This window comes from Chamaea fasciata, unplaced genomic scaffold (genome assembly GCF_029207755.1).
Source record: "Chamaea fasciata isolate MVZ Bird 193981 ecotype frontalis unplaced genomic scaffold, bChaFas1.0.hap1 SCAF_14, whole genome shotgun sequence".
Classification (NCBI taxonomy): domain Eukaryota; kingdom Metazoa; phylum Chordata; class Aves; order Passeriformes; family Sylviidae; genus Chamaea; species Chamaea fasciata.
This window is the reverse complement of record NW_027094099.1, coordinates 3,491,833-3,514,272: the sequence shown is the minus strand read 5'-3', so window position 1 is coordinate 3,514,272 and position 22,440 is coordinate 3,491,833. Positions and strand designations below refer to the sequence as shown.

The window sequence follows — 22,440 nt, the reverse complement described above, 5'->3', positions numbered from 1 at the left end:
AGCCAAAAACTCCCAGTGGCAGAGCCAGCAGCAATCCTAGCTGGGTTGCTCAGGGCTGCAGGTTGGTATTTTCCACAGGGGAAAAAAAAAAACCCCAAAAAAATCCTGTCCCCTGGAAACTGAATCATCAGAACTGCAACTCGCAGGTGATGAAAGAGGGGCAAGGGGGCAACCTCGCTGCACTTTCCTGACGCTGTGACAGGGTGGAATAGTCTAAACCGAGGGCTAACTGCAGATGGGAAGCATCCTCCCCTCGCAGATCCTGCGAGCCGGGACCCCCGGGGCCCGCTCGCAGAGAGAGAGGCCGGGGTGGGCCGGGACACCCCCTCCCACCACCTACCTCCTCTTCCTGCTGCTGCTGCTGCTGCAGGCGGCAGCTCGGGCGCTCTTATAGGCGGCGGCGGGCGCGGGCCGTATGTAACCCGCGCCGCGCCCGCCCCGCCGCACTCCCGCTGCGCCGAGCGCAGGTGAGGCCACCCGCGGGTCACACCTGGGGGGACAGCGGGCACGGGGCACCGGGGACACGCGTGCCGCTGCCTAAGAGGGGGATCGGGACACGCGTGTAGCCGTCTGCGGGGGGGCTCGAGGGAATCGAGGGCACTCGAATCCCTGCTTGCGCGGAGGAAAGGGAGATAGAGCGACCGGGGACACGCGTGTCCTCGCTTGTGGGGGGCCGGGCGGGAACAGAAGGATCCCCCTGATCCTTCTCACACTCACATTCCCCGTTGTGGGTGTCTCTGAGGGCCATGCGTGTCCGCACTTGGAAGGATGTCCGAGGGAACGAGGCCACGCGCGTTCCTGCCTGCATGGGTGGGGTGGGCCCGCGGGATCGGGACCGCGCGTGTTCCCACTGGCGGGGAAGCTGCGGGAGCGGGAGCGCTCTTGACGGCCGTGTCCCCGCGCGGGGACGCGGCAGCCGAGGCCGTGTACGCTGTGACCTGCGGGGGTTCTGTTGTCAATCTGGAGGAGACAGGGGCTGCTGCCACTCCTCCTTTTCCTGCTGTGGGGATGCGTTGGGATGGGGCCGTGCCCGGGGGATGGAAGGGTTCGGACCATGTCTCCATGTCACCCACCGCGTGTCCTGAGGGCTGGGGAGCTCTTTGGTGATGAGCTGGGGCCGTGCGTATCCTCACCTGCAGGGTGCGGTGGAGCCAGGCACATCCCTGCCGGGGAGGGAGAAGCCATGGGCAGAGCGTGTCCTGCGTGGGGACAGGACACGGCAGCCCCGGGCAGGGACCCCTCACGTTCCTGCAGGGGATAGAGTCCCTGCTGTGCTCTGGGGCGCGGGGGCATCCGGCCCCAGGGGGAAGCTGGAGACACCACTCATCCCTGTGTGCAGAATGTCCATGGAGTGTGCACGTGTCTAGGATACTCTGGGATCCAAGGCTGGGGACATGTAGCCCATTCTGAAATCCCAGGACTGACTGGTGTGTGGGGGAAGGTGGCAGCCCCCAAGTGTGTCCCACCAGCACTGGCAAGAGATAGAGATTACCTATGACTCCCGAGGACCATAGAGATCAGGCTCCAGGCTTCTGGAATGCCTTGGATCTGCTGTCCTCTGGGTAACCACACTTAGGTTCTGCCATGGGGCTGTTGCTCTCTCAGGACGTTGGTGTGTTCCACAATCCCAGCTGACCTGTGGCTTCAGGAAGAGCCCAAGGGACACTTGGAGGCTGAAGCCCTAGCTTTAGGGGAGCCAAACCTGCTGGGATCAGGTGGAACAAGAGATCATTGCTCTGTGGGAAGCTCTGTGTGTACCCTATCTGGCATATAATTTTTGGAGGGGTGTGAAACTCCAGGCTTTGACAGGGCACAGGGATGCTCTCTGATGGGAGAAAGACAAGGCTGACAAGCCTAATTTCAGAGGAAAGGAATGAGTTTCCAAAGGTGGCACAGGGAACCTGTGGAAAAGCAGAGTCTGGAGGGTTCATCATTACAATGTTCCTGGAAAGCTTGACAAGGCTGTAGCAATAATCCACTTGCCAAGCTTTCCCTCAGCAAGCTGCACCATGGGCTTCCAAAGATCAGTCTGCAAGATTACCACTGTTACTGTACCGCATTGGCCATGATCCAGACAGGAAAACCTCCAGAGTCTTGGATTGATAAGGCAATAAGTGGATTTTAATTTCTGGGGCATAAGGAGATAAAGGGTTCATGAGAGCTGGCATCTTATCTCATGGCTTGGGACATGAGTAATTCCCATACCTGAGGAAAAGGGAGGTGTGCTACGTGACAGAAGGAATTTCAAAACACTTGTTCTGCTGGAACTCTATGAGAAGATCCAGGGGGAAAGGGGAGACCACCTGTGCTGTGGTGATGTGCTTTGAGCCTTGGCTTTGCTCCGTGTCTCCTGAGCCCGAGTGCTTCTGTGGCACCTTCAGACCTCACTCTGGATGGGGATTGCAACTGTACATCTTGAGTCAGGAGGAGATAAATCCAGCTGTGTCTCTGAGTCTCTTGCTGTATCTTGCTTTCTACAGCACAGGAGGTTGTGTGGACCTCTCCCCACAAGTCAGCAGCTGCTGCTGATGCTCAGGGAAGGGACTGCTTCAACAGGGAGAGCTTACAGGCAGGAGAATCCCAGTCCCATGTGGTGATGATAACAGCACTCTGCCACTCCTGCCAGAGATCACAGGCATCTCCATGTGTCATCATTAGCCAAACTTTCATATTCTTTGTACAGAACGGGGCTCACAGAGCCTCTAGTTCCCACCAGCTGCACAATGTAAATCTCACATCCACCAGACCACGCTCAGCACTGGGCTGTGGGGTGGTAAGGATGTAGGATGGAAGAGCTGTTGTGATGGTCAAGGAGTGTGGAAATGTCACTTCTTGAGACACAACTTATTTTCTAATGCAAAAGACCAAAAGGACAGGAATCTCTGGCAGAAGGACTGACCACAGGTTACATGCTCTGCTCACAGTCTGGCGGTGAGTGTTTAAATTGATGAATGTAATTAATGTGAGTGCAAATGATAATATTTAAGTCTCAGACCACTTTGTTTTCTAAGCAGACAGTGCAACATGAACTCATGTTTTGCAGTTTGTACCACTGGATGTATATATTTATATATATAGCCATCAGGTTATCTCAGAGAGGATCAAGTTGTCTTGTCTGCAGTACTCACACACTTTGGGATGTCTGACTGTATGCTAAGGCTTTTCCATCATGTCCACAGCTGAGTTTGCTTGCATGGGTCAATGCAGGAAAAATTTCCGGCTGAAATGTGCCTGTTTCTGTAATGAAGGGCTTTCTGTAACAGAGCAGACACAACAAGATGATGAGCTGTGAGTCTGTAACTGGGATACCCCAAGGCAGGGCCACGGGTCCTGCTCCAGCAGAAAGGTGTTCTCAGGTCACCTGACACATCCTGACAGAACTTTGCCAAGGTGATGGGGTCTCACAGGACTCCTGTCAGCTTCCCAGAGCCCGAATCAGGAGACACTGCTGATGGATGATGGCAGCAGTGAGGTTTCACCCGGGAGCAGAAACCACAAAAAGGAGCTGAGGTTTTGGTCTTTCCATGTTTCCAGCCTCCAGGAACAGCTCCCCTCCAGCTCCCTCTCTCTCTCCTCTCCATTTGCAGGTCACTGCTTCCAAAGACCCAGTGGCTGATGCAACCTGCAGCAATGATGTTGAGTTTGGTTGTGGTTCTGGTTGGAGCATGGACCTTGGGGAGTAAGTGTGATTTTGGGGAAGGGAACCCAAGAGGAATCCTGGGTGGTTGATGCCCCTCAGGGGAATTTCCTCTGACCCACAGGACATCATATCAGAGCAACCTGATCTAGTTGAGAGTGTCTCTGCCCATGGCAGGGTGAATGGAACCAGGTGATGTTTATGGTCCATTCCAACACAAATTCTATGATTCTACGATGCAGTTTGTGAGGAAATGAGAAAAAATTGGAGCAAAGTGCAGGTCGAGAGACTGCCCTGTGGCAGCTGAGATGAGTACGCAGCTTGTAAGCTGGAGCTGGAATTCTTTGCTAGTATTAGCAAAGTAAAAAGTGAAAGTAATAAAAATTAACACAAAGGAAATAAGGCTGATGTTGATGCAAAAGCACCAAGTCTTTCCTTGACTCACATGGACATTGTAGGAGCCAGAAGTAAGGAGAGGTTTCTGTTCAGTGAGAGAGAAGGAGAAAAGGAATGTCTTTTGGGATTAGAATGGTGGTGGCCACAAATTGATCTGGGGACATCAACATCACAAGCATGAATTTCTAATTTTAGCTATTGTCCCTCGAAAGGAGTGCAAAACTTGTCTAAAAGACTGCATTTTTGGGAAGCTTCAGAAAGAATATGGGAAAAGATCACACGATAATTCTCTAGTGGTGATGCTTTTTTCATGCTTTTTTCGTGCTGCTCATGAAGTGGGTCTTTTCCAGGAGCCCAGGAGAGCATCTCCTGGGAGGTCCAGCGCTATGATGGGTGGTACAACAACCTGCTGCACCACAGCCATGGCTCTGTGGGTGAGTGCCTCTGGATAGGTATGGTGGGATGTGGTGAGGTGAGCTGTCCCTCGGTCATCTGGCTTGCTTTGTGCCTGAGACAGAAACCTTTCTGACCTGAGCCTGAGCCAGGCAGGTCAGCAGACAATGCCACCTCCTATGGCCCTCACTGGTCCCGAGATGCACCTGAGAGCCCTGTTAGAGCACTATGGAGGGGTCAGATGGCCCGTGTCTGGGTATTGCCACATTTTGCTGTGGCCCAGGCACAATCTGCAGGTCATGCTGGTGTTGGATCAGTCCCAGAGCAAAGCTGTGCCTTTGTGAGGTGACTCAGAATATCCAAGGTAGGGAGGACCCAGCTGTTGTCAGCGGGTGTTTCTGTGATAGTCAGGGATCACAGAGCTGCAAAAAACCATCTTTAGCCAAAATCAACGTGTAGTTCAACCACGATTCAACACAAGACAGAGGAGTTCATGGTCCAGGCATGCCAAACCTATTGATTCTCTGCCCTGCAGAGAGCTGGTACCATGTCCTGGCTGGTACTGGGAGAGGCATTCGGGATTTCCCTCTGCCATTGGTGACCTATTTCCTCGTGTCTGCAGCCAGCCCATAGGTTCAACTCTAGATGTCCCTGAGGCAGGCACCAAGACAGATCAGGCAGGATCTTATCTAAAACTTCGAAGATTCTGAATCCTCATTTCTGGCAGCCCAGGTCGGTGACTGCTCTGGTGACACACTGGCACAAGGTGCAGTTGCAGTTGCACAGCTTCCTCTGAGTCCAAAGGGCTCTTCTGTATTACATGTGTGCCACCAGCCCTTTGGTAACATCAAAGCCTGACAGGAAAAACCAGCCCTGGCAGACCAGGTCTTCCTCTTCTAGAGCAGACAGATGAGATCTTAAATTTGGAAACCGACATATGGAAACTAAGCCACAAAGGCAGGAATTCAGGATTTCCCTCCGTTTTGGGGAGCTCCAGTAAAAGGAGCCCACCACACTGCTGACAAGCCTTTCAAAATCAGTGAGAAATTACCTCCTGCCTCTGGACTTTTCAGTTTTGGGACCAGCAGTATGTGCAAAATCAGGGTGTTTCTCTCTCATCTTCACACTTGTCTCACTGCCTCTCCGACTGTTCCCTCTCTTGTTCCCTATGGTGCTGGCAAACACCACACTTTTGTAGGATTGCACAGTCAATATGGGACAGCTCAACATCGCTCCGTTTACCCACTGGAGCACCACCCCAGGCCTCCAGGGGGCAACAGGGATGCACACGGACAAGAGGAGGACAACGGGAAGAGAGGAAGTTGGGGGGGTGAAGGATCCCTCCTGGTTTTAAGAGTACTGATACCAGTGTTGGAAGAAGTTTTGGGTGGTGACACCAAAATTTGCATGTTCTTGACCACTCTTAAGAACCTATGCTGTCCTCTCACTGTCTTCTGGGACTTGAACACACATCCATGTATCCTGCTATGGTTGTGAACCCATTCCATGTTTTTCGGTGCTGCAGGAGCCAGGCTGCTGCGTCTTCTGCCAGCCAACTATGCAGACGGTGTCTACCAGGCACTGCAGGAGCCCCACGTGCCCAACGCTCGCCAGCTGAGCAATGCCATAGCTCGAGGACCCTCGGGGCTGCCCTCCCACAGGAACACAACTGTGCTGGCTGTCTTCTTTGGTAAGACCTGGGGCCCTACACCCACTGGAAAAATGGTGGTTTCTGTGGAAAAACGTTGGTTTCTCATACACCAAGGCCATGCATTGGAGTGCTCCTCACTCAGCCCCCCACAGCAGACCCACATGTGGATATCAGACCCACAAAGCTTTGGGTACGACTTTGCCAGCAAGGAGAGTTTGTGTGGATTTTTGGTGACCTTTGCCAGTTGACCCAAGCGCTGATATTTGTCAGTTGGGAACTTCCTCCTTTCTCTTAGCAGTGGAGGTGCCCCATGGCAAACACACCAGGCAGATCTAATAAGAGCCGTGCTGGGCAGAACTGCTGCAAGTTGGAGCAGTTTTTTCTGTCTCCCAAGAGCTCAGTGGGGTCTTAGGTCTCCAGGCCTGGAGATACCTGTCTCTGGGAAATCACAGAATCCCAGAATGTTTGGGTTGGAAGGGACCTCAGTGGTCATTTTGTTCCACTAGGCCAGGCGTGTTCAAGCCCTGTTCAACCTGGCCTGGGTCACCCTTGCTGCACATGGTGGTCCCCTCAGCCTACCTACAGCTGCCCTCCCTGGTGTCCTGCTCCAGGTGCTGGCAGCAGTCCTGGCAGCTTGCTGATCATGCTTCGGTGTCTGTCAGGTTTCCATGTGCTCTTGGACATCCTGGAGACAGAGAAACCCGGCTGCCCTGCTGAGTTCCTCAACATCCACATCCCATCTGGAGACCCAGTGTTTGACCCTGCTGGCACTGGAGGTGTGGTCCTGCCCTTCCAGCGCGTCCGCTGGGCAGCAGAGACGGGACAGAGCCCCAACAACCCTCGGGAACAGGTAGGTGTGGTTTCCTCTGCTCTTTGCCTTTCATCTAAATCCTTCTTCACCCACCATCGGGATATGTAGCAGCCAAGATAATTTGCAAAAATAAAATGAGAGCACTGCTATGTCCCTAAAAATATACATCCCTCAAGTGTTTGAATCGATGAAATGAACCCAAAGTCAACTTCCAGGTTTCACATTGAGTCAAAATAGGGATTGCCCAAGGTCAAAGAATCCTGGACAAAGAAAAGGTAATTAGGTCAGTTAAATACGGCACCTTGTTCTAGGCACCAAGTCCGACCTTTAATAATGTATCACAAAGCTGAGCTGGCACTGCCACAGAGTTGCAGTGCTTCCCTGAATTTCAGTCATTTTGGAAAATAAATCCAGATTTCCCCCCAATTTCTCTGGATTTTGCTGTTCTGCTTGTGTTCCCCAGATTTCTTTCATGCTGGAGATCTTCCCAGCCAAAATCACCAAAGTGAAATACCCCCCTGAATCTTTCATGTGACAAACCCTGAAGAGATCAGTTTAGCAAGTCATGTTTTTATCAACATTTAAAAACTTAAAAAATTGGAAACTCCAGCATGTTTTCAGAATAAAAAGTATGTTTCCATGCAGACATTTGGCAAGGGGGGTACTCAACATGCTGCCAGGAACAGAGGGATTTCCTGCTGCGAGATGAGAGGGGACAGCTCTGGAGCTCCCAGTTTCCCCAGAGATGGGTTTAGGCCCCTTCCAGCCTACATAGGAAGTCACAGATGTCTCCTTCTGGGCACAGGCAAAATAACTGGGGAAAAAACAATCCCAAATGTACTTTTGAAAACCCTATACCTGATCTTTTTCTCTAGCTGGCACTAATTCCTGAAGTTTGCACAGGGAATAACTGTGTATTTATTTGCTTCCTGAGAGCCCTTGTTAAAATAGGGTTAAAACAGACTGCGTTGCAAGAACAAAAGAGACTGACTCGGGCTTTCCAGACCTCCTTTTTTACACCTTTCCAGTGAAATCCTGGCACCTGTTAATGCCTCTTCCCTATGCCTGCCCTAGACCAACGAGATGACAGGCTGGCTGGATGGTAGCTCCATCTACGGCCCCTCACACTCCTGGAGCGATGCCCTGAGGAGTTTCCTGGGGGGACAGCTGGCATCAGGGCCCAACAGGAGCCTCCCGAGGCAGACGGATGGGAGGGTTCCCATGTGGAAGGCACTGGATCCATCCACGGGACAGGGCGGTCCCCAAGGGATCTACGGTAATGGTTGCATTCCAATAGCTTTTCATCCCTGACTGGGAGCAGGGGGAGCAGGAGGTCCCTGGAGCTGAGCTCAGAGTGGACCCCAGGAAAGGGGAAAGAGCAGAAGATGCAGGGGGGCAGGACATATGGGTCAGGATGCTGTGGGAGAGCAGACAGTTTCCCAGGGGGGAGGAAGAGTTGAGCCCCAGCAAAGACATCCCAGCAAGGACACACCAGAAACTCCAGAGGCCACATGCCCAGGCAGCAGTGGCAGAGACCAGCTCTGATCCCAGGTGAACTCCTCTGGGGAAAAGGGCTGCTGCTGATACGAACCCACTCAGCTTGCTTTGAGTTCCTCACCTGCCCAACATTTGGTCCGTGCTGGGGGCCCGGTACTGCTTATCACTTGCCCAGGTTGCTGGTCTGCCTAGGGAGGAAGGAAGGGCGAGGGGACAAGGGGACACTGGGCTGGATCCACAGGGCTGGGTGTGCTCCTCCAGCCATGGGCAAAGCTAGACCCAGTGGTGACATTCCTCCACTGATGGTGATGGTGGCTCTTGCAGATCTGGGGAGTGCCTGGGGGAATGAGAACCCCTTCCTGCAGGCTGAGAGCATCGCCTGGTTTCGGTACCACAATCACCTGGCCACAGCATTGGCCCAGAAGCATCCTACCTGGTCTGATGAGGATCTCTTCCAGCACACTCGCAAGAGGGTCATCGCCACTTTCCAGGTGAGGGAGGGGACCACCCCAGCTCTGCTGGGACCCCCCAACATCTTGCATGGTTCTGGCCCTGACCCAGCTTACCTGTTCCCTAGAGCATTGTTCTGTATGAGTGGCTGCCGACCCTGCTGGGCACACAGGTCCCGGAGTACCAAGGTGAGGCAATGGAGTGTTGGAAACAGGGGTAGCGGGACCAGGGGAGCTGGTGGGTGGGGAGGGAGAGGGAGTTTGGCCTCTTTTCCCTCCAGCATGGCTACTGCCCCACAGGTTACCAGCAGCACCTGGACCCCAGCCTCTCTCCAGAGTTTGTGGCAGCTGCAGGGCAATTCCTGGCCACCATGGTGCCTCCAGGTGTTTACAAGAGGTAGGAGCAGCCTGGAGGGACTATGGGACTGCCTGTGGGGAGGGGGATGCCCAAGCTGGGTTGGTGACTGGGAATGATCTATGTTGGGATGGTCTCTGTCCCTTCCCCATGTCCTGGCCTCAGCTGACATAGCCAAGCCCTGACAGCTCCAGGCAGCCACGGGGCTGTGGGTCCAGTCCTTCTCTGTCGTTCCAGAGACACCAAGTGCCGGTTCCAAAACGTGTCTGTCTCTAGTGGTTCATTCCCAGCAGTGCGGCTCTGCAACAGCTACTGGAGCAGAGAGGTACGGGGGAGGGAGCAAAGGGGTCCTGAGGATGTGGCAGGCTGGACAGGGGGGCTTCATCCCTCGCTCTGTGTTATGGAGCACTCCATAAGGGAAATTGGGGTCTGTAAGGGAAATTGGGTGCAGAGCATGACAGGCAGACAAGGGGTGAGAGATCCTCCCCATCCTTCATCCTTCAGCCTTCAACTGTGTCAGGCTCAGACCTCAAGGCTCACTTGATGTGGAGAAAAATGAGACTGGAAGAGGTCCCTGATCCCCTTCTGCCATGAGTCTGCACCCCTGGGGGCACCAGTTCAGTGTTGTGGGGCTACTTTCTGTCTTCCCTCATGCAAGAGGAATCACTTGCTCTTCCCATGCCTCTCAGAGCCCCGGGCTGCAGCAGACAGAAGATGTGGACAACCTCCTGCTGGGGATGAGCTCACAGATAGCAGAGCGGGAGGACAACATTATGGTGGAAGATCTCCAAGGTCTGTACTGCAGCTGTGCCTTGGCAGGGAACCCCCACACCTGAGGCTGTGCTGGAGGCAGGTCCCACTGCCTCTTCCATCAGCACCCAACCGCATGCTTCAGCTTCAGCCTTTTTATGGAGGTGCAGAGAGCTACAGGACACATTAAGCATGTCCCCCCACAGATTACTGGTATGGGCCCCTGAAGTACTCCCGCACTGACTACGTGGCCAGCTGGGTTCAGCGTGGGCGAGACTTTGGCCTGCCAACCTATAACCAAGTCCGGCAGCGTTTTGGGTTGAAACCTCTCCAAAACTGGTCAAACCTTGCCCCACACCTGCAGCCACAGGTAAAAGGAACTGGTCTGGAAAAGGAATGTATGTGGGCCAAGGGATGATGGGACATTCCAGGCAGGAACTGAATTCTGCAGCATCATAGAAAGAGGGACATCAGTGCATGTCATGGCCTGGCTGATTTTCATGCCTACAGGGGGATAACTGGGCAATTTTCATTCTTGCATTGGGGTAACTGTGTAATTATGTGGCATGAATAAGCCATCCTGCCCCAGTGCTACACTCCCATGCCAATGGGCACTCTGCTTCTCCTAGAGCTGAGATGCTCTGGGAGTGATGCTCAGTTGCTTAAGTTCAAGCCATGAGCTCGAGGCTGTGTGAGGCTCAGCATCCTCCCAGCCCACAGATGCGTGCGACGCCTGGGAAATGCACATTTCTTACACTTCCTAAGGCTTGCCAACACTTTCCGATGCCCTGGCAGAATTCCCTGTGCTCACAGATATGTGGTGGGGGTTTCTCACCAGGTCCTGCAGAAGGTTGCTGCCCTGTATGCCAACAACGTGGCTGAGCTGGAGATGCTCCCTGGAGGCATGCTGGAGGCTGATGGCTCCCTCTTCTCTACCATCATCCTGGAACAGTTTGTGCGCCTGCGTGATGGCGACAGGTTTTGGTTCGAAAACACCAAGAATGGGTAATGGCCTTGTCCCTGTCTGGCAGCTGCTCTGCAAACCCCAGTAACACATGAAAACTGGGACTGGAGGAAAAAGCATCCTCCAGTTTCCTCAGTTCCCTCCTGTTGCTGGCCAGTGACACCTGGGGCAACTGCTTGTCTCCGTGTCCTTTTCCTCAGACTCTTCACAGAGGAGGAAATTAGAGAGATCCGTAACACCACCTTTCACAGCGTCCTGACTTCTGTCACCTATGCCAAATCCACAGACCTCCAGCCCCACGTGTTCATTTGGAGAGAGGGTGAGTGCAGTGTGGAATGGGAGGGCACAGGGAAGGAATGGCTCCAGCAAGGCTGCAAGGAAAACAGAGGCATCCTGGTGACACCGCTGGTGACTGAATGACACAGGGAACACATCATGTTTGGAGTTTCTCAAGCCTCACACCTGCTATGACCCTAGGCCAGCAAAATGGGCACAAAATGCAAGGGTTGCTTGTGAGCAGGACATTGATGCATTGTGGCAGATGTTGAAAGAGGCCTAAAATGCAGGCATGATCCCAAGGGGAAAATGCATATTACTGTTTGGCAAAATGCCTCTTCCTCTTGGAATCTTGCCATACTCTTCCCATTTACTGTAGGCATTTCATTTGGGTAACATTCCAGACCTTGCAAGGTGTTTCTGTTCCCTTGGTGTGCGTTCCTTGTAATCACACCAGGAGGTCCCCCTGGATTTGCAGCATCCAAATGAGCAGAGGCTCTGAGCCCCAGTTTGCTGTGGCCCAGGGGTGCCTCTTGGTCAGCCCATCCCAACAGGAAAGGTGATGGTGCTGAACCTCCAGAGCACTTGAGTTCTGTTTTGTGCTTGGTTTGCTCTGGCAGGCAGAGGTTGAACCCAAACCCATGGACTGTCTCCAAGATCTGGAGTTTAAATCAAGCACTCCAATTTGCAGTACTGGGTCACTCAGCCATGAGCCCCATCAATGTCTTAATGAAGAAGTTCCTGGGGGTGATGCAGGTGAGCTGGGTACAAGATCAATGACACTCACAGCCTGTTTCCCCCTTGCAGGGGACCCATGCCCCCAGCCCCAGCAGCTGACAGCTCAACACCTGGCAAACTGCACGCCCATGATGGTGCTGGACTACTTTGCAGGCAGTGGCACAGGCTTCGGGATCATCATCGTTGTCCTCTGCTGTCTGCCCCTGGGTTTGTCACTCTGTTTCTTCTTCTTGTCACTCTTCTCCTCTTCCACCTCTCCACCAGAGAAAGGGGCTGAGTGCCCACAGACAAAGCACCTCCCAGCAGGAGCTGCTGAGTCCTGGTCACTGCTGAGGTGCTTGAGCTGGCAGGGTCCTTGGGCAGTTAGGAGGGAGTCGAAAGGGGAAAGGAGCTTTGTGATCTCTCATGCCTCCTTCTTCCATGTGTCCCCAGTGACTCTGTTTGTTGCCTGGGTTGTGGCCGCGTTCCGCAAGAGAGATTTCAAGAAGCTGCAGAGGAAGCAGGGCACCAGCGTGCGGAGGGAAGTGTCCGGCGAGGCCATACACGGTAAGGTGGCACTACCAACCCTGCCATGGCACCTGGTGGTGTTGCTGCAGTCAGGGCACACACACTGAGGCAGGGCTGAGCCTGGGGCTTATACCCAGATGGGATGTAAGGAGGAACTGTTTCCCCAGGAGCATAGTCAAGCAGTGGAACAGAGAGCCCAGACAACTTGGTAGCCCATCCTGTCCAAGACCTGACCAGATAAAGCATTGAGCAGACTGACCTGTGGCTGGTCCTACTTTGGGCAGGAGGCTGGGCAAGATAGCCTTTCAACCTGAGTCATCCTATGCCCCTCTAATCCCAATCCTCCCCAGATCACACCTTGCCTGAAGGAAACCTGTGTAGAGCAATTGCACCAATAGCTCCAGGGCAGGGACAGTATGTCCTTGCTCTACACACTGGAAAAATCCTGCCTCCCTGCTCCACAGTCTGTACTCCTCCTGTGTTCATGTGCTTGAGCTCTGCAATTAGGAGATCATCGTCATTCCTCTAAGATATGGCTGGTCATGAAATCACTCCCAAACTATCTCTTGGTGAAGGAGGCTCTGAGACGAGCAGGAACCTTTCCAGCTGAGTCCTGTGCTCTCTCCCACCAGCCATGGAGTGGCATGGGCCCAAGACAGACAACTCTCCTGTCTACATTCAGCTCCAAGCTGACAAGGTGCTCAAAGTGCTGGATAGCAGAGGGTCTGTGCTCCGGAGCATCAACCTGAAAGCCCACCAAAGAGTGGAGGTGATCCTCTCCAACAACAAAGGGAATAAAACTCTGCTCCTGAAGAGCCCCAAGGAGTACGACCTGGTAAGTACAATGGTGCCTGGGTTATGACACCTTCCCCTGGACCCTCCACAGTCCTCTGCACCACTCAGCTGGGGACACAGGGAGCAGTGTAAGTCCTTGAAGGGAGTTTGGGGCCTCCTGAGAACCACCAGGTCCAGCAAATACCATGGAGCTGAGCCTCTAAAGATTACAGCCAGTCGGTGTGTCATTTGCAGGTGCTGCTCTTCAGTGAGGAGGCTGAGAGGAGCATTTTTATCAAGAAGCTAGGAGACTACTTGAAGGAGAGCAGATTTGACCTGCATCTGTCTGAGATGAAGGAGCAGAGCCTGATGAAACGAGCAGTCACCCAAGAGCAGAGAAAACAAATTCTGGAGACTTTCTTCAGGCACCTGTTTGCTCAGGTGTGTAGAGGTGTAGCAAGCCCTGATGCGTGGGGGAAGGTATTTCTGTATTGATTAATCAATGAACATTGGGGTTGGTGCTCTCTGTAAGAGCTGGGAAGCCACACACAAGGAAGCTGCCAACACTTCTACGATCAGGGGATATTTTCCTTTGTAGAAGACAAAGGGAGATCTGCTGCAGTGATGCAAGTGTCTAAAGTAACAAAGAGACTATTGGGTAATATAACAGGTCTCCAGAGTGGTTAGTCACATGAAGTGTGAAATGTCACATTGTGTAGGAGAGACGCGGGACTTTCTACATGGTATCTGCCATGAGTTTTGTGCCAGAGAGCCACCAGTCTTCATGCAATAGGTCAGAAAGAAAACAACAGCCTTCTGCTCTGCCACCACTCACTGCATTTCTTTTGTGGGACACAACCCGCAGGTGCTGGAAATTGACAGATCCGATGCCGGGGAGCTCAGCTTTGAATCTTCACAAAAGGCAAAGGAGTCTCTTATGTGTGAGCTGAGCAGAGCTGAGTTTGCTGAAGCCCTGGGGCTAAAAGAGCACTCCATGTTTGTGGATTCCATGTTCTCCCTCGCTGACAAAGATGGCAATGGCTACATCTCCTTTCGGGAGTTCCTGGACATCTTGGTGGTCTTCATGAAAGGTGGGAGCTGGAGCTGGTTAATGCCTCCATCTGTTGCCCTTGGACCCATTTCTAGGCTCTGTCAGAGTGGAGGACAAGATTCACCCAGCAGACACTGCTACAGATTAAAACTTCCTTCACCCAGGACAGCTTCAGCTTGGGTTATGGGGCATGACAGCATAATTGTGTCTTCTGGAAGATGGTTCACGAGGGGAGCTGTCTTCCATCACCACAGACATGTCTGCCCTTTCTCCTGAAGGGACAGTGCATCCCATACTTGAGAGATCATAGCAGCTGTGTCAGATATCTGATTCTCCCTAAATGACCATGGAATGGTGGATTCATAGGTGGAGGTGTTGAGTGACAGATTCAATCAAAACAACTCCCAGAAATCATTGCTCTGCAAAAGCACACTTAGACTTTGAAAAATAATGCACAAGAAAGAATGTGTGTCTACCCAGTATTTCACCTTGCACTTGAGAAAGTCAAGTGGAAGGGTGAGGCTTCACTGCTGCAGGGTCCAGACACTCAAAGACAACATATGAAAGCATCTTTGTTGATGAAAATAGGATCTTGTTCTTACTTTGCCTCTTCCCCTCCCCACCAGGGTCCCCAGAGGAGAAGTCCAAGGTGATGTTCAGGATGTATGACATTGATGAGAATGGGTTCCTCTCCAAGGAGGAGTTTCTGAGGATGGTCAGGTACTCTTCCTCCTCTCTCCTAATGTTTTCACAATGTTCATAGACATGTCTTCAGAAGCAGCTCCCAGTTTCTGTGCTTCAGGCCCTATGAAGACCATGGACTCAACACTAGCAACCAAGAGCCCATTTCTCCCATGAAACTGGTCTGGCACTCTGCCTTGTGTTATTTGAGGGACTCAGCCAGTGTTCTCATCTTGCCTCCTTGCTCCAGGTCCTTCATTGAGATCTCCAACAACTGCCTGTCAAGAGAACAGGCTGAGCAGGTGACCGAGTCCATGTTCCAGGCCTCAGGATTTCAGGACAGGGATGAGCTGACATGGGAGAATTTCCATTACATGCTGCGGGACCACGACAATGAGCTTCGGCTCACCCAGCTCTGCGTCAAAGGTCAGTGGGCACGAGCAGTGGGATGCCCCAGGTCCTGCAAGGCTGGAGGCAATGGGCAGCACCCAACATGGAACTCCCAAATCCTGGCCCATCAATCTCCCCTCCTCAACTTCAGTAATGGGGCATCAGCTGTTGCTTCATGTGTGACATTTTGGGTCAGTTCAGAGTTTTTCCCTACCCACAGGAGATTCCTAAACTTTGTCTTGAGCCTTCTGAATGGCTGTTTGTCCTTTTTTCTCCTCAAAGGTGTCCCTGAGGTGTTCAAGCAAAATCTGCACAACTGTGTCTCCTTCATAAAAAAGAAAGAGCCAAAAGGGTAAGCTCCCTTCCTTAGTGCCACTGTTGCTATTCCTTCTCTTGCTGCCCTGGCTCACATCTGTCCTTCATCCCAAGCTTTCCAACAAATGCTCCTACCAGATGTTGGAACTCCCAGCACTAGGGAAGGGGTAGAAAGTGCATGCTGGGTGCTCTCAGGCAAAGCCAGAAGGGAGGAATTGCCTCCTGCAGAGCCCTGTTGCATCCTCTGTGTGGAAATCGGAGTCCTGCATTGCTTTTCAGACAGAGAGGTTATCTTGGAGTGAATCCAGACCATGTGCAATTGAAGTTAATGCAGGCAGGCTTGTGGGAAAGAGCTGGACACAGTCCCAGCTGAGCCTGAGGTGGGAAGTGGAGAAACGGGGAAAATTTTGGCAAGCACTTCTGGCAAATAGAGCTTCTGACTAGACATAGCTCTGTTTCCACAGAACCACCTCAGAGGAGAAGAACGACCATAATCTGGACACTGTGAGTCACTACATGGAGCGAAAAGGCCAAGAACTGAGGAAGAGACCAGGAAGAAAGTGAGTCCCCTCGCTGGCTGTGCCTCTGGGGCTCAGGCTCATCCTGTTTGCTGTTTTTCACATCTCCTTGTCAGACTGCCAATCGAATGGCACTGCTCCAAGGAGGCACTCATTGGCCAAGGAGCTACAGAAACAGTCCCATCTTGGCAGGACAGTGCTGTAGCTGGGTCTGGGTGATGTGTCTCTACAAAAAACCCAAAACAAATAAAAGTGGCCAACTCCAGAGGTTGGCATAGTGGTTTTTAGAGAGAGGTCTTGTCTGACAGTTCCTGCCTGTGCTCCTCTGCTTCTTGGGCTGCTGCTGGTTCACCTGGGTTGCCTATAAGAGCTGCAGGAGACAATTTGGTCCTCCCTGCTCTGGCAGCAGCAAGTATTTCTTCAAGGAAGCCATTCAGCTGTTGTTATTGATGGCCAGAATATCTCAGTTTGCCTTAATTGCACCAATTAAAGAATTTCCCCTTCTGTGGATATTTTTAACAGTTGAATATTACTGTGAAATTTTCTTTTGGTTCTCATCTACATTTTCCTTTGTGAGTCACTGCCTCTGCATTTGTTACCAGCTTTTGAAGGCATTGTAGAGCAGGCCGACCTGAAATCACCCTCTGACAGTGTGCTCTGCAGGTCACCCCTGTCACTGATGTGCAGGGATACTTTGAGGGGATACCCAGACCTGGGCCCTGATCATTGCTTGCTAGGGAAACCTCACGGTGACACCAGCACTCCTGTATTTGCCAGGGTGAATCAGTACCAGCTGCATCTGTACACGGAAGCACAGCGGAAGAAGTACGAGAGGAACAGGGTTCAGCAGAAGATCCAGGAGTTCAAGCGCTTCATTGAGAATTACCGGCGCCACATCATCTGTGTTGTCCTCTTCTCTGCCATCACCGCCGGCGTCTTTGCCGAGAGAGCCTACTGTGAGTGCCCACCCAGCCCTGCTGCGGGGGCCTGGGCTTCCTGCCTCAAAGCTGGTGCTTGCCTGGGGCATCATGGGGACTCGCCCAGCACAACTCTGGGCAACAGTGTCAGTCCTTCTCTGGACTGAGGGTCCCCAAAGGATCACTGAGGTTGAAAGGGATCTCTGGAAGGGTCTGGTCCAACGCCCTGCTCAGAGAAAACCCTTTTCCAAAGCTGAAAGTTAATTAATTAACTTAATTTCAGCTCTGTTAAATATGAGATATTGACTACTCTAATTCAACAGCTTTATTCAAAGCTGAATCTGGCTGCTGAAGGCCTTGTCTAGAGAAGGTGTGAAGAGTTCCAAGGATGGTGATTCCACCACCTTGCTGGGCCTGTGCTGTATTTTGACCATCCTCCCTATGAAGAATTTCAAGAATTCAAACCTGAATTTTCTATAGTGAAACTCAAGCTCTTGCCTCACATCCTTCCACAGTGCATCCCTGAGAAAGACTTGCTCTGTTGCGCCCATGAAATGGCTGCAGACAGGCAGCTCCTCGACCCCTCTCCTCCAGCCTGAACATGCCCATATCCCTCAGCCTTTCCCATACATAGACATAGCTCTGTGATGTCCTCCAGCTCCCACCCGTCCTGATGGTCTCCACTGGACTTGTTCCAGTTTATGGACACCTCTTATATTGGATTCCCCAAATGAGGCCACAGTCCCAAGATGCAGATTCCCAGGTGGACATTCTCCTCCCTGGATCTCCAAGGACACCCTGTCATCCAACAGTTCTGGGTCATAGTGCCCCTTTCCCTACACAAACCCATCCATGGTGTCCTGTTTTTGGTGGAGCCACACAGGTGACTGTCCCCTTGTTGCAAGAAGAGTCATGGCCCTCGGGGCTGGGCACGTGACACCCCCTCTGCTCTCTCTCTCCAGACTACGCCTTTGCATCCCCCAGCACTGGAATTGCACAGACCACCTTTGTGGGGATCATCATCTCCCGGGGATCAGCTGCCTCCATCTCCTTCATATACTCCTACATCCTGCTTACCATGTGTCGCAACCTCATCACCGTCCTGCGGGAGACCTTCCTCAACCACTACATCCCCTTCGATGCCGCCGTCGACTTCCACCGCTGGATTGCCATGGCAGCCCTGATTTTCTCAGGTAGGTGGGCTGTTGGGGGATTGCCACCCACAACCAGAGGACCAGCCCATCACGCCATGGCAGGACCAGGCAGAAGCTTAAAGACCTTGCAGAGACACAGATGCCTTGCACTACGGAAGAGGAGGAATCTCCGGGTCCCTGGGGACATCAGCAGAGTCTGACACATCTCCATCCACATCAAGTGATGCTTCTTTCTCCGTGTTTCTGTCTCTTACAGTGCTCCACACTGCAGGTCATATAGTGAACGTCTACATCTTCTCAGTCACACCTCTCAGTGTGCTGTCCTGCCTCTTCCCCAGTGTCTTCACAAATGATGGGTAGGTGGAATTTGAAGCAGAGTCCAGACAGGGTGTCCAGGGCATGGACAGAAATGAAAATGGAAATTATTAGTTCTTTCTAGTCACTCCATGATGCAGTGTCTTGTCCTTCTCCAGGTCACAACTCCCACAGAAGTATTACTGGTGGTTCTTCCAGACTATTCCAGGTGACTACACCGAGCAGACAGACCTGCACAGCTGTGCCCAGGATGGGCAGTCCTCTGCCCAGTCCAGTTAGAGCTCCTATGGGGGTGCCCTGTTCTCCCCCACAGGGCCTCCCAACTCTTCCTCTCACAGGCATGACAGGAGTGCTGCTGCTTGTGGTCCTTGCTGTGATGTACGTGTTTGCCACCCACCACTTCCGGCACGTCAGCTTTAAGGGTTTTTGGATCACTCACCACCTCTACGTGCTGCTCTACATCCTGGTAAAGGATTTGGGCTGAAAGGGAGGGATGGTGCCAATGCACTGCAAGCCAGTAAGTCAAGTCAGTGCAGCTGATGAGATGGAATAGCTTGGGGTACTCCCAAGGGAGGTGGTAGCCCCAGTCCTGGCTCCCCACTGATGTTGAGCTGCTGCCAAATCATTCCTGGGGTGATGACTCACCTTGCTAAAGGGTTCTGCTCCCTGCCCAGGTCATCATCCATGGCAGCTACGCACTGATCCAGCAGCCCCGTTTCTACATCTACTTCATCATCCCAGCTCTCATCTACAGCGCGGACAAGCTGTACAGCCTGAGCAGGAAGAAGGTGGAGATCAGTGTGGTGAAAGCTGAGCTCCTGCCCTCAGGTACCACAACATCCCTGGCCACACAGCACCAGCCCAGCCCAGGTGCCCCGCAAGAACATCAGGGGCTGCAGTGATGCAGGAACATCAGCTCCTCAACATCTCCAGCTTAACGGAGCCCACTTCCCCATCTCCCCACAGGTGTCACCCACCTGCAGTTCCAGCGGCCACAGGACTTTGACTACAAGTCTGGGCAGTGGGTGCGCATTGCCTGCGTGGCCCTGGGCACCACCGAGTACCACCCCTTCACACTGACTTCGGCTCCGCACGACGACACGCTGAGCCTGCACATCCGTGCCGTTGGGCCCTGGACCACCCGTCTGCGGGAGCTCTACTCTCCCAAGAACCTGGCCCTCCTCGGCACACTGCCCAAGGTGAGCCCTTTCCATGGGGACATCTGAGCCCGAGAGCATCTCAGCAATGGGTTGTTCCAAGCCTGAGGCACTTCTCCAGCCCTGAGGGCTTCCAAGACCTGGGCAAGTAGAGACTTCTGCTAACAGCTGACTCCCTTCCAGCTGTACCTGGATGGGCCCTTCGGGGAGGGCCACCAGGAGTGGAACAAGTTTGCGGTGTCAGTATTGGTAGGAGGAGGCATCGGGGTGACACCTTTCGCATCCATTCTCAAGGACCTGGTTTTCAAGTCATCCATAAACTCCAAGCTGCTGTGTAAGAAGGTAAGAGTATCTGAAAGACAAGCCCCCTTGAGAGGTAGGACTTGATGATCTCAGGAGTCTTTTCCAACCTAATTGATTCTGTGATTCTGAGATGCCTCCTGCTGCTGCTGGCCTCTTTGGGGGTAAAATCCTCTGTGGAGTCCATGGACATTCGTAAGGATGCTGGCCCCACTCTGGGCCTCATTCCAATGTGCCACAGATCTACTTCATCTGGGTGACGCGCACGCAGCGGCAGTTTGAGTGGCTGACGGACATCATCCGGGAGGTGGAGGAATCAGACAAGAATAACTTGGTCTCTGTGCACATCTACATCACACAGCTGGCTGAGAAGTTCGATCTGCGCACCACCATGCTGGTGAGCCTGGACATCCAGTGGGGAAGATGCCAGGCCATGCCATGCCAGGCTGTCCGGGGCTATGCTGGGCTGTGCTGGGCCATCTGACACGCACCAATCTCTCTTTCAGTACATCTGTGAGCGGCACTTCCAGAAGGTGCTGAACAAGAGCCTGTTCACGGGGCTGCGCTCCATCACCCACTTTGGGCGCCCTCCCTTCATACCCTTTTTCAACTCGCTGCAGGAGGTGCACCCTGAGGTCAGTGTCTGGCTGGGGACAGGAGGAGGTGCACCCACTGACCATTGTGGAGGACTGGTCCCAGCCTCTCCCCAGGGTCCTGGAGACCTCAATGGCATCTGCACCAAGAACAGAGTGGAAGGGGAATGAATCCTGCTTTCCCTCTGGGGCCAGGCTGAGCTGCAAGAGTCAGCAACGCCCCATACCAGCCAAACACCCCCTGCTACTGCAGGACCCCAGCTGCAACCACTGAGCTGGGAGGCTCCCATCCTTCCTCCATGGCCCTGTCACTCCATGGGAGTGACAAACTCCCCAAAAGCCTTTGGAGGCTGACAAAGACTGCTCAGCCAGCATCCATGTTTAAAGCTATCAGAGAGCAAGGGATCAAGAGGGGCTGGACTGTGGGGAGAACTGGTGCTGCAGTCTGAACCCTTTGGCTCCCTCCTTCCCCAGGTGCAGAAGATCGGGGTGTTCAGCTGTGGCCCGCCCGGGATGACAAAGAGTGTGGAACAGGCTTGCCGGCAGATGAACAAGAAGGACCAGACCTACTTTGCACATCACTATGAGAATTTCTGACCCTACCCACACTGTTCCACCCTCTGGCTGCAGATGCATTTTTTCACCCCCGCATCTAGCAGCCATGGTCCTGGGCTCCCACCCAACCACCCTCCCCAGGTGAAAGCCATCCACAGCTGAGAGCAGGGATACTGAGACCTGCAGAGCAGAGAGCGGTGTAGTAAAGCCTTGCCATCCCAGCACTACCCTACATGGCCCCAGTGTGAACCCCTGAGCCCAGAGCATCCTGTTACCATCCACACATCCCTGCAGCCCCACACCCAGCTGGTGTGTCCCAATCAAAAAAAACCCACTCTTTGAGTTAATCTCTGCCACCTTAATTGCACAAGACAGAGCTTGTGCTGTGCTGTGGGACTCAGGGAATGTCTCTGACCAGCTTTGGGGAACAGCTTGGTGCCTGCACAACCTGAATTCACAGCACTTTTTTCCAAGACCCATGATGAACAGATGGGGTGAGGAGCAGGTGAGCTCCCCGCTATCCCTGTTCTTGAAACAGCTTTCCGCACATACTCATCAGTGCCTGCTTGTTAACTCTCTGGGCTTTCCCTGGATTTGCATAGGGTCTTAGCTGTTATTTGCATTGGCTTCTTCCAGCAGTGTCACAGTCCTTTGATCAGGATGTGCTTGTTTAAGTAATGCCTGGCTTTGCATCACTGCTGCTTTGGCAGGCTGTGGTTGAGCTCAAATAAAGCTGATTGAAGTCTTAGAACACTTTCTTGCCTCCTGTAGCTGGGTCTTGGTCACCTGGAGACTCGTAATACTTGTGGCATACTGCTGGCCTTGCTCCTGGCACAGAGCATTAACTCCAGCCCACTGGAAAATGGGCTAATTTGGAGAGAGTTTCCCCTGCACTAGTGACATACATGGAGTCGGGGGTGGGAGATTACAGGCACAGCCCCACTGATTAGGTCCACCAGACCCATCCCCCCCAGCAATCCCCCCGCAGTGTCAATGCCCCCAGCAAGACCTGATGAGGGAGCAGATCAGACAAGGCGCCCAACCAGGCTGAGCTGTGCGAATAACTCCAGCCCTCAGGATGCTAAACAGCCCCCTAAGACTACAGAGAGCAAGTTTCCATTTCCCAGTAAGAACAACCTTGCAATGGCCACTGCTCTTCCAGCCATGCCAGTGGGGATCCCCACACAACAAGAGTTGGGATGGCCAGTGAATCTCCAGCCATGCAAACAAGGTTCCTCCCAGCATGGGAGTGTGTTGAGCACATATTTTGACCACTTCTTCTGGCTATAGAAAGTT

At 53.0% G+C, this 22,440-nt stretch overlaps 1 protein-coding gene across 1 annotated transcript; it reads left to right on the top strand.

Moving 5' to 3' along the window:
* Positions 1–3,458: 3,458 nt before the first annotated feature.
* DUOX2 (dual oxidase 2) lies at positions 3,459–21,881 on the top strand. The gene is given in 35 exon segments (XM_066196123.1): positions 3,459–3,497; positions 3,500–3,562; positions 3,565–3,679; positions 4,384–4,467; positions 5,952–6,116; positions 6,740–6,927; positions 7,963–8,164; positions 8,710–8,876; positions 8,963–9,023; positions 9,135–9,231; positions 9,427–9,514; positions 9,879–9,981; positions 10,146–10,309; positions 10,778–10,944; positions 11,104–11,222; positions 11,987–12,124; positions 12,350–12,463; positions 13,057–13,259; positions 13,454–13,639; positions 14,064–14,289; positions 14,876–14,969; positions 15,181–15,356; positions 15,603–15,672; positions 16,100–16,195; positions 16,931–17,109; positions 18,033–18,263; positions 18,481–18,580; positions 18,698–18,747; positions 18,878–19,005; positions 19,214–19,367; positions 19,506–19,738; positions 19,880–20,038; positions 20,238–20,393; positions 20,503–20,631; positions 21,064–21,881. Coding segments are annotated over 35 exon segments (4,767 nt in total). The 3' UTR covers positions 21,187–21,881.
* The last annotated feature ends 559 nt before the right edge of the window (positions 21,882–22,440 follow it).